At 47.4% G+C, this 15239-nt stretch overlaps 1 protein-coding gene across 4 annotated transcripts in view; it reads left to right on the forward strand.

Moving 5' to 3' along the window:
* DENND1A (DENN domain containing 1A) overlaps positions 1 to 15239 on the forward strand; it is a 364486-nt gene that overhangs the window by 114770 nt on the left and 234477 nt on the right. For all 4 annotated transcript variants that reach the window (XM_060757606.2, XM_067471741.1, XM_067471740.1 and 1 more), the window contains exons 4-5: positions 2781 to 2830; positions 13297 to 13416. In XM_060757606.2, coding sequence (XP_060613589.2) covers positions 2781 to 2830; positions 13297 to 13416 — 170 coding nt within the window. The remainder of the gene's footprint in view (positions 1 to 2780; positions 2831 to 13296; positions 13417 to 15239) is intronic.

The following is a 15239-nucleotide window of genomic DNA, read 5'->3' on the forward strand; positions in this document are numbered from 1 at the left end:
GCCCAAACCCAGAATGAGACACCAAAGGAGAGACTCCCCCCTGGGCACACAGAAGACTGGGCGACTTGGAAGGCACTGAACAGGCTGCGCTCTGGCACCACGAGATGCAGAGCCAACCTCAAGAAATGGGGCCACCAAGTGGAGTCCACGCCATGCGAGTGTGGAAAAGAGCCAACCACTGACCACCTGCTGCAATGCACCCTGAGCCCTGCCACATGATGCACAAGGGAGGACCTCCTTGCGGCAACACCACAGGCACTCCAAGTGGGCAGAGACTGGTCAAAGGACATTTAACGAACTACCAAGTTTGCAAAATTTGTGGGTTTTTTAATCTGTTTGTTTGTTTTGTTCTGTTAGAAATGTAATACAATGGTCTGGTTGCTGATGACACGATAAATAAAAATAAATCCCTTTCCTTTCTTGCCTGTCTGTTTCTGTGAGGCCCATAGCCTGGCATTTGGCTCGTGTCCAGCTCCCCTTCCTTAAAACAGAAGGAATCAGGGTGCGCACTGTGGAGCAATTGGGCTTGGGAGCGCATGAAGGAATGGAGCATGCTCAATTGAACTGGGAAGACCACGTTCTCGCCGGGAGAGTCAATCTGTTTTCTGCTTCATTGAATGCCTTATGAGATTGATGTGGTTTACTTGTCAAAGGATGAGAAGTGGCTTTAAAAATAAATGAACCACGGAGCATCAATCCCGACAATGACGAGCACAGATCATTTATTATTACTGGCCCGGAAAAGGGCCCGTTTTGGTAAATCGATTGTTAATTTCATCAAGTGTGCTAAGGTTTGTTTAATGTACTTCTGCTTTACGGACTTCGGATAGCTGGAAATGTCAGTAGGTAGGACAGTAGTTCTCACCCTTCCTAATGCCGCAACCCCTTAATCCAGTTCCTCATGTTGTGGTGACCTCCCCCCCCCCCAACCATAACATTATTGTCGTTCCTATTTGATAACTATAATTTTGCTACTGTTATGAATTCTTCTGAATGTGCACAGACTACGTTGTCATCGGCATACTGGAGTTCTATAACAGATGTTGTCGATCTTCTGAATATGTGCATTATCATAGGCATATTAGGGTACTATAACCAATGTTGTAGGTCTTCTTCTGAATGTGCGCAGACTACGTTATCATCGGAATATTAGAGTACTATAACCGATGTAGGTCTTCTTCTGAATGTGCACAGACTACATTATCATCGGAATATTAGAGTACTATAGCTGATGTTGTAGGTCTTCTCATGAATGTGTCCAGACTATGTTATCATTGGAATATTAGAGTTCTATAACCGATGTTGTAGGTCTTCCTCTGAATGTACACAGACTATGTTATCATCGGCATACAGGAGCTCTATAACATGTTGTAGATCTGGTTCTCAACCTGGGGTCCCCAGATGTTTTTGGCCTACAACTCCTAGAAATCCCAGCCAGTTTAGCAGCTGTGAGGATTTCTGGGAGCTGAAGGCCAAAACACCCGGGGACCCACAGGTTGAGAACCACTGTTGTAGGTCTCCTTCTGAATGTACACAGACTACGTTATTATCAGAATATTAGAGAACTATAACCAATGTTGTAGGTCTTCTTCTGAATGTGCACAGACTACATTATCACCGGCATATTATAGTACTATAACTGATGTTGTAGGTCTTCTCATGAATGTGTCCAGACTATGTTATCATTGGAATATTAGAGTTCTATAACCGATGTTGTAGGTCTCCTTCTGAATGTACACAGACTACGTTATTATCGGAATATTAGAGTACTATAACTGATGTTGTAGGTCTTCTTCTGAATGTGCACAGACTACATTATCATCGGCATATTAGAGAACTATAACAGATGTTGTAGGTCTTTTTCTGAATGTGTGCAGACTACATTATCATCGGCATATTAGAGAACTATAACCAATGTTGTAGATCTTCTTCTGAATGTGCACAGACTACATTATCATTGGCATATTAGAGAACTATAACCGATGTTGTAGGTCTTCTTCTGAATGTGCACAGACTACGTTATTATGGGAATATTAGAGTACTATAACTGATGTTGTAGGTCTTCTTCTGAATGTGCACAGACTACGTTATTATCAGAATATTAGAGTACTATAACTGATGTTGTAGGTCTTCGGAATGTGCACAGACTACGTTATCATCGGCATATTAGAGTACTATAACTGATGTTGTAGGTCTTCTGAATGTGCACAGACTATGTTATCATCAGCATACAGGAGCTCTATAACATATGTTGTAGATCTTCTTCTGAATGAGCACAGACTACATTATCATCGGCATATTAGAGAACTATAGCCAATGTTGTTGGTCTTCCTCTGAATGTGCAAAGACTACGTTGTCATATACCAGGAGAGGGATGCTGGCAGGCCAAAGAGGCGGCTCATCTGGCTTTGTTGGTGCTTGCTGGTGCCCATATGGCCAGGTCGGAGGGTCTCCCCAGAGGCGAGTTAATGCCCGCCGCCCCACCCGCCCGCTTCCTTCCATGTGGAGGTCCGCTGGAGGGCTCCGCCGGCGTGCCCGTGCGCGAACCTTGATTAATTTTTCATTTTTAATGAAGTCCCATCATGTTTATTCCTTGGCGTGATTGACTGCCGGGCCCTCCTCCTCCCCTCGCCCGTAGTAATTGATAAAGCCCATTCCTCTTCATCTGTCTCTTTGTTTCTTCGGGGCAAAGTTGCAAGATGGTGTTCTGTGCTTAATGCGGGATTTATTGCTCCCATTAGATGTATAAATTATCTCTCTCTCTCTCTTTCTCTCCGCAGGAAATCCTACAGACGCTGACCAAGTTCTGCTTCCCTTTCTATGTGGACAGGTAGGGCTGGGTTTCGGGATTTTACAAGGAGGGGAGGGGGAAAAAAAGAAAGACAAACAACTCCCTGTCAATAAAACAGTTGCAGAAAATAAAAACCATACCATTGGCCATGCTCTGTCTCCCTGAGCCTGATTTAAAGCACCCAAGTGTAAATTATAGTGGCAATATCCTTTTTCCTCTGGGCTTTTACGGCCACCATCAAAACAAGTTTTAATTTTACCACGCACCGGCCAGAGCCGAACCCGTTCCCGTCGTGTTCCTAGCGAAGCTTTTAAGGCCGGCGTTAAAAGTTTTGTTGATTTAATAGTTTCTATTCCTGCCGCCGACAATGCCCATTCTTTACAGCCACCGCTCTTTATAAGCTATCCTGCAAATGAAGTGCGAGTCGCAGCGATTATATAATGGTGGAGTTGCGCTTTCTCGGGTGTCACGAGTTTGGATTAGAGTCGTATAAATGGGTACAGGTCTCTCTTTCTCCCCCAATCCCCGTTTCCTCCGATGCCTCCACGTTTTGGAGACTGTCGAGTCTCGCTTATCCAACAGCAACGTGCCTGCATGAAGCAAAAATGTTGGATCATAAGGAGGGATTGTATTTATGTATTTATTTACTGTCCTTGTATACCGCTGTTTCTCAGCCTAACTGGCGACTCAACGCGGTTTACAACAAAATACAACAATCAACAGTATACAATTTAAAACCATAAAACATAATACACAGTATTAGCACATCAATAACAATCCAAAGCATCTCCTAACTAAAATCGCGATCCAGTTTCGTCGTCCATATTACCAATCCTTTAATCATCACATTCAATTGCACCGAATTAACCAAATGCCTGTTCGAACATCCAGGGTTTTAATCTTCTTCGGAAAACCATCAGCGAGGGGGCTGATCTTATCTCCATGGGGAGGGCGTTCCATAGCTGAGGGGCCACCACAGAAAAGGCCCTGTCTCTCGTCCCCGCCAGCCGCACATGTGAAGCAGGCGAGATAGAGAGCAGGGCCTCCCCAGAAGATCTTAGGGTCCTGGCGGGCTGATAGGCAGAGATACGTTCGGATAGGTAGGTTGGGCCAGAACCGGGATGAAGGCAAAGCTTATTAAACGTCAAATTACTTTATGATTTTGCAACTCAAGCACTAAAACATCATGTTTGACAACAAATCCAGATTGGATTACTGCAATGCGCTCTACGTGGGGCTGCCCTTGAAGACGGCTCGGAAGCTCCAACTGGTCCAATGATCAGCAGCCAGGATGCTAACTGGGGCCCCTTACAGAGAGAGGTCAACCCTCCTGTTCAAGGAGCTCCACTGGCTGCCGTTTATATTCCAAGCCCAATTTAAGGTGCAGGTGCTTACCTTCAAAGCCCTGAACGGTTTGGGACCTGCCTACCTGCGTGACCGCATCTCCGTCTACGAACCCACACATTCACTTTGGTCATCTGGAGAGGCCCTGCTCGTGATCCCACCGGAGTCACAAGCGAGCTTGGTGGGGACGCGGGACAGGACCTTTTCTGTGGTGGCCCCCCGACTCTGGAACACCCTCCCCAAAGATCTTAGACAGGCCCTTGCATTGGCAGTCTTCAGAAAAAACTTGAAGACCTGGCTGTTCCGATGTGCCTTCCTAGATTAGGAATCTCCAATACCAAGTCCCAGAAGCACTTTACCAGAACCAATGATTGCTGCACATCGCACATCGCACTTGCCCCAGAAGCCCTTTATACACCTCCTGTCACATCAGCACTTTTAATTCTTGTACCCACCTTGTGGCCTGGCCCAGTTTTATTGTGTTTTAGTGTATTGTGCCTGTTGTTTACTTTGCTTATTTTGTTTTTAATTGTTTGATTTGCTTGATTGTATTGTTATGTTGTGTTGTTGAGGCCTCGGCCTGTGTGAGCCGCATCAAATCCTTTGGGAGATGCTAGCGGGGTACAAATAAAGTTTAATAATAATAATAATAATAATAAAGCAGTTCAGCACACAGTATTTACAAATTTACCATCAAAACTAAAACAGTGGATGTGGCTCTTAAAGAGACATGCCACATTATCACGGGATGTCTGCGCCCTACACCACTGGAGAACTTACACTGTCTAGCCGGTATTGCACCACCTGACATCCGCCGGGAAGGAGCAGCCAATAGTGAAAGGACCAAGGCAGAGACAAATGCAAGAGACTCCACTTTGGCAGGAAAAACGAAATGCAAAGAGACAGAATGGGGGACGATGAGGCCTGGCTCAAGAGCAGGACGTGTGGAAAAGATCTTGGAGTCCTCGTGGGGAGGAAGTTAAACATGAGCCAGGAATGTGATGTGGCGGCAAAAAAAGCCAATGGGATTTTGGCCTGCATCAAGAAGAGCATAGTGTCTAGATCCAGGGAAGTCATGCTCCCCATGCTCTATTCCGCTTTGGTTAGACCACTTTACCTGGAATATTGTGTCCAATTCTGGGCAACACAATTCAAGAGAGATATTGACTCTAAGCTGGAACATGTCCAGAGGAAGAGGGAGACTCAAAGGATCAAGGGTCTGGAGAACAAGCCCTATGAGGAGCGGCTTAAGGAGCTGGGCATGTTTAGCCTGAAGAAGAGAAGGCTGAGAGGAGATATGATGAGAGCCATGTATAAATATGTGAGAGGAAGCCACAGGGAGGAGGAGGAGGGAGCAAGCTTGGTTTCTGCTTCCTTGGAGACTAGGACGCAAGGGAACAATGGCTTCAAACTACAAGAGAGGAGATTCCACCTGAACATGAGGAAGAACTTCCTGACTGGGAGAGCCGTTCAGCAGTGGAACTCTCTGCCCAGGAGTCTGGTGGAGGCTCCTTCTTTGGAGGCTTTTAAACAGAGGCTGGATGGCAATCTGCCAGGGGTGCTTTGAATGCAATATTCTAGGATGCGGAACAATGGCTTCGAACTACAAGAGAGGAGATTCCATCTGAACATGAGGAAGAACTTCCTGACTCTGAGAGCCGTTCAGCAGTGGAACTCTCTGCCCAGGAGTCTGGTGGAGGCTCCTTCTTTGGAGGCTTTTAAACAGAGGCTGGATGGCAATCTGCCAGGGGTGCTTTGAATGCAATATTCTAGGATGCGGAACAATGGCTTCAAACTACAAGAGAGGAGATTCCACCTGAACATGAGGAAGAACTTCCTGACTGTGAGAGCCGTTCAGCAGTGGAACTCTCTGCCCTGGAGGGAGTGTGGTGGAGGCTCCTTCTTTGGAGGCTTTGAAACAGAGGCTGGATGGCCATCTGTCAGGGGTGCTTTGAATGCAATATCCCTGCTTCTTGGAAGAATGGGGTTGGACTGGATGATGGCCCAGGAGGTCTCTTCTAAGTCTTTGATTCTATGATTCTATGATTCAAGGCAGTTTACAGGGCAAAATTAAAACTCGTGCACCAGCTGCACCCATACCTTGGGAAAGTACTGATCTGGCCACGGTGGTCCACGCTCTGGTTACATCCTGAGAGCCGTTCAGCAGTGGAACTCTCTGCCCCGGAGGGAGTGTGGTGGAGGCTCCCTCTTTGGAGGCTTTGAAACAGAGGCTGGATGGCCATCTGTCAGGGGTGGTTTGAATGCAATATTCCTGCTTCTTGGCAGAATGGGGTTGGACTGGATGATGGCCCAGGAGGTCTTTTCCAACTCTTGGATTCTATGATTCTATCATCATCTGGAGATCCCTCGTAGTCCATGAGTCTGATTGATTATTGATTATTATTCTATGATTCTTTGCTTTGATGTCATCTCAGCATCATCCTGTTGTAAAGGAATCGTCAACTATAAGGTGCATGTAAATCGCCTGGAGCATCTTGGATGGAGGGCGATTAATGGAGACTAGGACGCGGAACAATGGCTTCAAACTACAAGGGAGGAGATTCCATCTGAACATGAGGAAGAACTTCCTGACTGTGAGAGCCGTTCAGCAGTGGAACTCTCTGCCCCGGAGTGTGGTGGAGGCTCCTTCTTTGGAAGCTTTTAAGCAGAGGCTGGATGGCCATTTGTCAGGGGTGATTTGAATGCAATATTCCTGCTTCTTGGCAGAATGGGGTTGGACTGGATTGCCCATGAGGTCTCTTCCAACTCTAGGATGCTATCATTCTATGACTGTGAGAGCCGTTCAGCAGTGGGACTCTCTGCCCCGGAGTGTGGTGGAGGCTCCTTCTTTGGAAGCTTTTAAGCAGAGGCTGGATGGCCATTTGTCAGGGGTGATTTGAATGCAATATTCCTGCTTCTTGGCAGAATGGGGTTGGACTGGATTGCCCATGAGGTCTCTTCCAACTCTAGGATGCTATCATTCTATGACTGTGAGAGCCGTTCAGCAGTGGGACTCTCTGTCCCGGAGTGTGGTGGAGGCTCCTTCTTTGGAAGCTTTTAAGCAGAGGCTGGATGGCCATTTGTCGGGGTGATTTGAATGCAATATTCCTGCTTCTTGGCAGAATGGGGTTGGACTGGATTGCCCATGAGGTCTCTTCCAACTCTAGGATGCTATCATTCTATGACTGTGAGAGCCGTTCAGCAGTGGGACTCTCTGCCCCGGAGTGTGGTGGAGGCTCCTTCTTTGGAAGCTTTTAAGCAGAGGCTGGATGGCCATTTGTCAGGGGTGATTTGAATGCAATATTCCTGCTTCTTGGCAGAATGGGGTTGGACTGGATTGCCCATGAGGTCTCTTCCAACTCTAGGATGCTATCATTCTATGACTGTGAGAGCCGTTCAGCAGTGGGACTCTCTGTCCCGGAGTGTGGTGGAGGCTCCTTCTTTGGAAGCTTTTAAGCAGAGGCTGGATGGCCATTTGTCGGGGTGATTTGAATGCAATATTCCTGCTTCTTGGCAGAATGGGGTTGGACTGGATTGCCCATGAGGTCTCTTCCAACTCTAGGATGCTATCATTCTATGACTGTGAGAGCCGTTCAGCAGTGGGACTCTCTGCCCCGGAGTGTGGTGGAGGCTCCTTCTTTGGAAGCTTTTAAGCAGAGGCTGGATGGCCATTTGTCAGGGGTGATTTGAATGCAAAATTGAATGCAGGGGGTTGGACTGGATGGCCCATGAGGTCTCTTCCAACTCTTTGATTCTATGATTCTATGATTAAAGATGATGATTAAAGATGATGCTTTTACGGGGGGCAAAGAGGGGGACGAGGTCAGGAATGCATCTCCAGGAAGGCATCTCTATGGTCCCCTTGAGTCAATAGGCAGGACCTGAGATGTCCCCAAAGCTGCAGTTGAAGAACGGCTCAGAAGAGGACCCGTCATCTGGTTCAAGTATCACTTTAGCCCCAAAGCCTCTTGGTGAGCGAAGGGCAGCCATATGCTCAGCCTCCGGTGCCCTGAAATACGAGGAAGGGATTTATCGGAGGATGAATGCTAGCCTTGGGAAGAGGGACCCCGTCCGTCGGCGCATTGTCTGCAAGCCAAGCCCGATTGTTCTGTGGGAGGGCCTTTGGGATCCCCCCGGGGTCACCGAAACCTGCAATTTGCCTGCGTGCGCGAGAAAAACCTGGCAACGTGCAAAGAAATTAAAATGCACGGTATAGATTTCTCCTCCCGCACCCCATTCTGGAAATCCATACTTTAAGTAATAGGTTGCGCACACATGGTATAAAGCAAGCTGTTATTTAGGAAGAGAGGTATCATGCTGCTCGCGGTAATATCCTTTACTAATTACAGTGTTGGGAAGGGAGGCTTTATGCCCTGCTCTTCTGGTGTTTTTGGTGCCTTTCTTCTCCCTTTGCGGCTCCGATGCCGAAACAAGAGGGGCAGCTTTCAGGAAATTGGGAGGAGTTTGCTGCAATAGCTCTCCTCGTTCCCCGGTATTCTTAAGCAGCATTGTGGTATTGTTTGCATTCTTGTAGGAAAGGCAAATGAGCACTTTGCGCAGGGCAACGAGATCGGGACTTTCACAAAAATCCCCGGTTAGAAAGAACCTTATTACGCTATGTAATACTATGATTTCTGTTCCTGGGTTACAAATGTCGTTTCCTAATTGGCGCTATCCTAAAAAGATGGGGAAAGTTTATTAAACACCCCGCAGCACATTTTGATAGAGTTTTGCAGTCAATATTTGATCAATTACACCCAAGAGTATTGGAGGAACGAGCAGAAGTCATCTCGGAAACATTGGCAATCATCTTGGAAAGTTCTTGGAGAATGGGAGAAGTGCCAGCAGATTGGAGGAGGGCAAACGTGGTCCCTATCCATCTTCAAGAAGGGAAAAAAGGATGAACCAAACAGTGACCAATGTCCGGTCAGCCACACATTGATACCAGGCAACAACATCTGTTATAGAACTCCAGTATGCTGATGACAACGTCGTCTGTGCGCATTCAGAAGAAGATCTACAAGCCACTCTAATCACCTTTGCAGAAGCATATGAGAAGCTCGGCCTGTCATTGAACATTGAAAAAACCAAGGTGCTGTTCCAGCAGGCACCAGCCAACCCCTCTCCAATGCCAGTGATACAGCTTAACGGTGTCACATTAGAAAATGTTGATCATTTCCGCTCCCTTGGCAGCCACCTCTCCACCAAAGTCAACATCGACGCCGAAATACAACACCGCCTGAGCTCTGCAATCGCAGCATTTTCCCGAATGAAGCAGAGAGTGTTTGAGGACCGGGACATCCGTAGGGAGACCAAGGGGCTTGTCTATAAAGCTATTGTCCTCCCAACCCTGCTCTATGCCTGCGAGACGTGGACTGTCTACAGATGTCACATGCAACTCCTGGAATGATTCCATCAGCGCTGCCTCCGGAAAATCCTGCAAATCTCTTGGGAAGACAAGCGGACAAACGTCAGCGTGCTGGAAGAAGCAAAGACCACCAGCATTGAAGCGATGGTCCTCCGCCACCAACTCTGCTGGACCAGCCATGTTGTCTGGATGCCCGACCATCATCTCCCAAAGCAGTTGCTCTACTCCGAACTCAAGAACGGAAAACGGAATGTTGGAGGACAGGAAAAGAGATTGAAAGATTCAAAGCCAACCTTAAAAACTGTGGCATAGACACCGAGAACTGGGAAGCCCTGGCCCTTGACCGCTCCAGCTGGAGGTCAGCTGTGACCAGCAGTGCTGCAGATTTTGAAGAGGCACGAGTGGAGGGTGAAAAAGAGAAACGTGCCAAGAGGAAGGCGCGTCAAGCCAACCCCGACTGAGACCGCCTTCCACCTGGAAACCAATGCCCTCCTCACTGCGGAAGAAGATGCAGAGCAAGAATAGGGCTCCACAGCCACATACGGACCCACAAGAATATTGGAAGACAATCATCCTCGGAAAGCGAGGGATCGCCTAAGTAAGTAAGATACCAGGCAAGATTCTGGAAAACATCATCAAGGAAGTGGTCTGCAAACACTTAGAAACGAACGTGGTCATCGCTTATTTATTTATTTACAACCTTTCTACCCCGCCCTTCTAGTTATATCCACTCGGAGTGGCTAACACAAGCAATATATTCATTTCAAAGCAAAACCGGCTTGTGAGTGGTCATTTAATATTGCTATATAAAACCTACAGTCTTACACTGGCAACAATTCGATGCCACAATATCACAATGTAACAACAATATAAAACCATAAATACACAACTGATTAAAACAATAACATTAGTTATACAATCATATCGCCGTTTCCATTATTATAACAATCCTATGGTCCAGTTCAGTGTCCAAAGTGCCGTCATGCCTGCTAGCCAAAGGCCTGGTTCCACAACCACGATTTCAGTTCTTTCCTAAAGGAAAGGAGGAAGGATGTCGATCTCATCTTGCCGGGAACGTGTTCCACAAGCAGGGGGTCACCCCCAAGAAGGCCCTGTCCCTCGTCCCCACCAGATGCCTTTGTGAGGATGGTGGGACTGAGAGCAGGACCTCCTTGGTGGAACTTAAAGCATGAGGTGGAACTATTGGCTGCTACTTCCCGGCGTATATCAGGTGGTGCAATAACGGCTCGACAGTGTGATTTCTCCAATGGCGTAGGGCGCAGACACCCCATGATAATGCGACATGTCTCATTAAGAGCCACATCCACTGTTTTAGCGTGGTGAGACGTGTTCCACACTGGGCATGTGTATTCAGCAGCAGAGCAGCATAGCGCAAGGGCAGATGTCTCCACTGTGTCTGGTTGTGATCCCCAGGTTGTGCCAGTCAGCTTTCGTATGATATTGTTTCTAGCACCCACTTTTTGCTTGATGTTCAGGCAGTGCTTCTTGTAGGTCAGAGCACGATCCAGGGTGACTCCCGGGTATTTGAGTGCGCTGCAATGCTCCAGTGGGATTCCTTCAGCTTAGAGGAAACGATAAGAGCACCTAAATCTTCGGAGAGCTTCTGTTCAACCATTCCAAAGCTCCCTGCTTGAGCAGTGATGGCACGATCGTCAACATAGATGAAACTCTCTGTCCCTTTCTGTAATGGAGCTCAACGCAAAAAACAACACAAATTAAAAACAATTCAGAAGCCAAGATAGAAATATAAATATAAGATTGCATTGTCGAAGGCTTTCATGGCTGGAATCACTGGATTGTTGTAGGTTTTTCCGGGCTATATGGCCATGTTCTGGAGGCAATTGCCTCCAGAACATGGCCATATAGCCCGGAAAAACCTACAACAACCCAAATATAAGATTGAAAAACAGTTCAGCCTTCTATAGGTTGAAACATTAAACATTGGCATTAATAGAGTATACACAAACCCTTAAAGAGCCCCTTAAAACAGTTTTGGGGGAGAACTCCGTTAGCCTCCCAGGTGCAAGGATTCATCCTTTTCGGCCTGAAATTATTTGGGTTCCTATTGCTAACACTGATAATGTTGCCGGCGATGCAGTGGGTTAAACCCTTGTGCCGGCACGACTGAAGACCGACAGGGCATATGTTTTAATCTGGAGAGAGTGTGGGTGAGCTCCCTCTGTCAGCTCCAGCTCCCCATGTGGGTACATGAGAGAAGCCTCCATAAGGATGGTAAAACATCTGGCCATCCCCTGGGCAACGTCCTTGCAGACGGCCAATTCTCTCACACCAGAAGCGACTTGCAGTTTCTCAAGTCGCTCCTGACACCGAATCAAAACAACTATATCAAGTATTGCAATGGTTACAAATATCAGCGCAATCACAATAAGGTTCAAGGTGGTATAGATCCAGGTGTAGGAGGCACCCTGAAGACGCAGGTTCGCAGCTTGGGAGTGATCCTGGATTCATCGCTGAGCCTGGAACCCCAGGTCTTGGCGGTGGTCAGGGGAGCTTTTGCACAATTAAAACTCGTGCGCCAGCTGCGCCCGTACCTTGGGAAGTCTGACTTGGCCACGGTGGTCCACGCTTTGGTTACATCCTGTCTAGACTACTGCAACGCTCTCTACGTGGGGTTGCCTCTGAAGACTGCCCGGAAGCTGCAATTAGTCCAACGAGTGGCAGCCAGACTACTAACAGGAGTAGCGTACAGGGAGCATACTATTCCTCTGTTGCGCCAGCATTCCTCTGGCTGCCAATGAGCTTCCGAGCACAATTCAAAGTGCTGGTGTTAACCTATAAATCCCTAAACGACTCCTGCCCAGTTTATCTGTCTAAACAGATTCTCCCCTATGAACCATCTAGGTTGTTAAGATCTTCTGGAGGGGCCCTGCTCTCGGTCCCACCAGCCTCGCAAGCGTGTCTGGTGAGCACGAGGGGCAGGGCCTTCTCGGTGATAGCCCCTCGGCTCTGGAACTCCCTCCCACTGGAGATTAGAACTGCCCCTTCTCTCCTGACTTTTAGAAAACAGGTGAAAACCTGGCTCTGGAAACTGGCATTTGACGAGAGAGTCAATAACTCGTGGCTATATGGATGGATGGTGATGAACAACGATTTTATTAGGTTCTTGTGTGTTTTTTCGGGCTATAGAGCCATGTTCTAGAGGCATTTCTCCTGACGTTTCGCCTGCATCTATGGCAAGCATCCTCAGAGGTTGAGAAGGTCTGGGCATGTGTTGAGACCTTCTCAACCTCTGAAGATGCTTGCCATAGATGCAGGCGAAACGTCAGGAGAAATGCCTCTAGAACATGGCTCTATAGCCCAAAAAAGCCCACAAGAACCTAGTGATTCCAGCCATGAAAGCCTTCGACAACGATTTTATTGTGACGACTTGGCCATTATAATTATATGATTGTATTTTTTGGTATTTTAATGTGTTAGTGTATTACGGAACGTGATGTTTTTAAACGATTGCTTGTGATATTATTGTTGGAAACCGGCCTGAGTCCCTCCATGGAGGTGAGAAGACCGGGATACAAAAGTTCTAAATAATAAATAAATAAATAAATGTGTGTTTATCGCAGGGGGGTGAAGTGACCCTTTCCAAGAAGAACGCATTATGTTTCCTGAGCGTGGCTTGTGTTTCCCAATGTTAAATTTCTGGAGAGGGCAAAAGCTGTGGGTTCAATGACTTCAATGTGTGTAGTAAGATCCTGTCCGAGGTTGACGCGAACGGCCTGCTGCTAATAGATGCGCTTCTTCTCCCCTTTTGCAGCATCACGGTGGGCCAAGTGGGCCAGAACTTCACTTTTGTGCTGACAGACATTGACAGCAAGCAGAGGTTTGGCTTCTGCCGCTTATCTTCCGGGGCCAAGACCTGCTTCTGCATCTTAAGGTATGTCCCAGCCAAGCCTGGCTCTGTTGCCCTTGGTGAACGCATCCATATCTGCGCCTCGAGAAGTCACTGCCCTTACGGTCCCAGAATCCATGCGTTGAGAGTTGACGCCAAGGGGAGCATTGCCCTGCCAGATAGGGAAGTGGAGTCGCCGTTGCCGCTTGGATTTCTCTCTTTATATTCCCCCTCCCCCCCCCGGATATTCTATAGCATACATTCTCCACCTTTCCTTCCCCATGGACCCCCCTTTTAAACTGAAATCCTACCTCACTGTTTGTCCTTTTGCGCTCCCTCAATCACATAATTTTTTTTCCTACCTCACCCAGGGTTTTATCATTTCACCTTGTTCTTTTGGCCTGCCCATTTGGTTTGATTTTATATTAGAATCATAGAATCCTAGAATCCTAGAGTGGGAAGAGACCTCCTGGCCATCATCCCGTCCAACCCCATTCTGCCGAGAAGCAGGAATATTGTATTCAAACCACCCCTGACAGATGGCCATCCAGCCTCTGTTTAAAAGCCTCCAAAGAAGGAGCCTCCACCACACTCCCTCCGGGGCAGAGAGTTCCACTGCTGAACAGCTCTCACAGTCATAGAATCCTAGAATCCTAGAGTTGGAAGAGACCTCCTGGGCCATCATCCAGTCCAACCCCATTCTGCTGAGAAGCAGGAATATTGCATTCAAAGCACCCCTGACAGATGGCCATCCAGCCTCTGTTCAAAAGTTTCCAAAGAAGGAGCCTCCACCACACTCTGGGGCAGAGTGTTCCACTGCTGAACGGTTCTCACAGTCAGGAAGTTCTTCCTCATGTTGAGATGGAATCTCCTCTCTTGTAGTTTGAAGCCATTGTTCCATTGTGTCCTAGTCTCCAGGGAAGCAGAAAACAAGATTGCTCCCTCCCTCCTCCTCCCTGTGGCTTCCTCTCACATATGTATACATGGCCCTCATCATATCTCCTCTCATCCTTCTCTTCTTCAGGCTAAACATGCCCAGCTCCTTAAGCCGCTCCTCATAGGGCTTGTTCTCCAGACCCTGGATCATTTCAGTCGCTCTCCTCTGGACACATTCCAGCTTGTCAATATCTCTTGAGTTGTGGTGCCCAGAATTGGACACAATATTCCAGGTCAAGTGGTCTAACCAAAGCGGAATAGAGCATGGGGAGCATGACTTCCCTGGATCTAGCTACACACTAGGCTCCTCTTGATGCAGGCCAACATCCCATTGGCTTCTTTTGCCGCCACACCATATTCCTGGCTCATGTTTAACTTGTTGTCCACAAGGACTCCCAAGATCTTTTTTACACGTCCTGCCCTCTAGCCAAGCGTTCCCCATTTCATTCTTGTGGGTTTTTTCGGGCTATATGGCCATGTTTTAGAGGCATTTCTCCTGACGTTTCGCCTGCATCTATGGCAAGCATCCTCAGAGGATTCCAGCCATGAAAGCCTTCGACAATACGTTCTCCATTTCGTTTTTTCTGCCTAAGTGGAGTATCTTGCATTTGTCCCTGTTGAACTTCATTTTGTTAGGGACAAATGCAAGATACTGTGTTAATTGTGCTAATTTACTTATTTTTTACTTATATTTACTTATAAATATGGAAGCTTTTAAACAGAGGCTGGATGGCCATCTGTCAGGGGTGCTTTGAATGCAATATTCCTGCTTCTTGACAGAATGGGGTTGGACTGGATGATGGCCTGGGAGGTCTCTTCCAACTCTTTGATTCTGTTGTGGCATCAAATTGCTGCCAATTTGTAAGCCGCCTAGAGTCGCCTTTGGGCTGAGAAAGTCAGGATACAAATACGGTAAACAAACAAACAAACAA

Source organism: Anolis sagrei, chromosome 11, assembly GCF_037176765.1.
Source record: "Anolis sagrei isolate rAnoSag1 chromosome 11, rAnoSag1.mat, whole genome shotgun sequence".
NCBI classification, from domain to species: Eukaryota; Metazoa; Chordata; class Lepidosauria; order Squamata; family Dactyloidae; genus Anolis; species Anolis sagrei.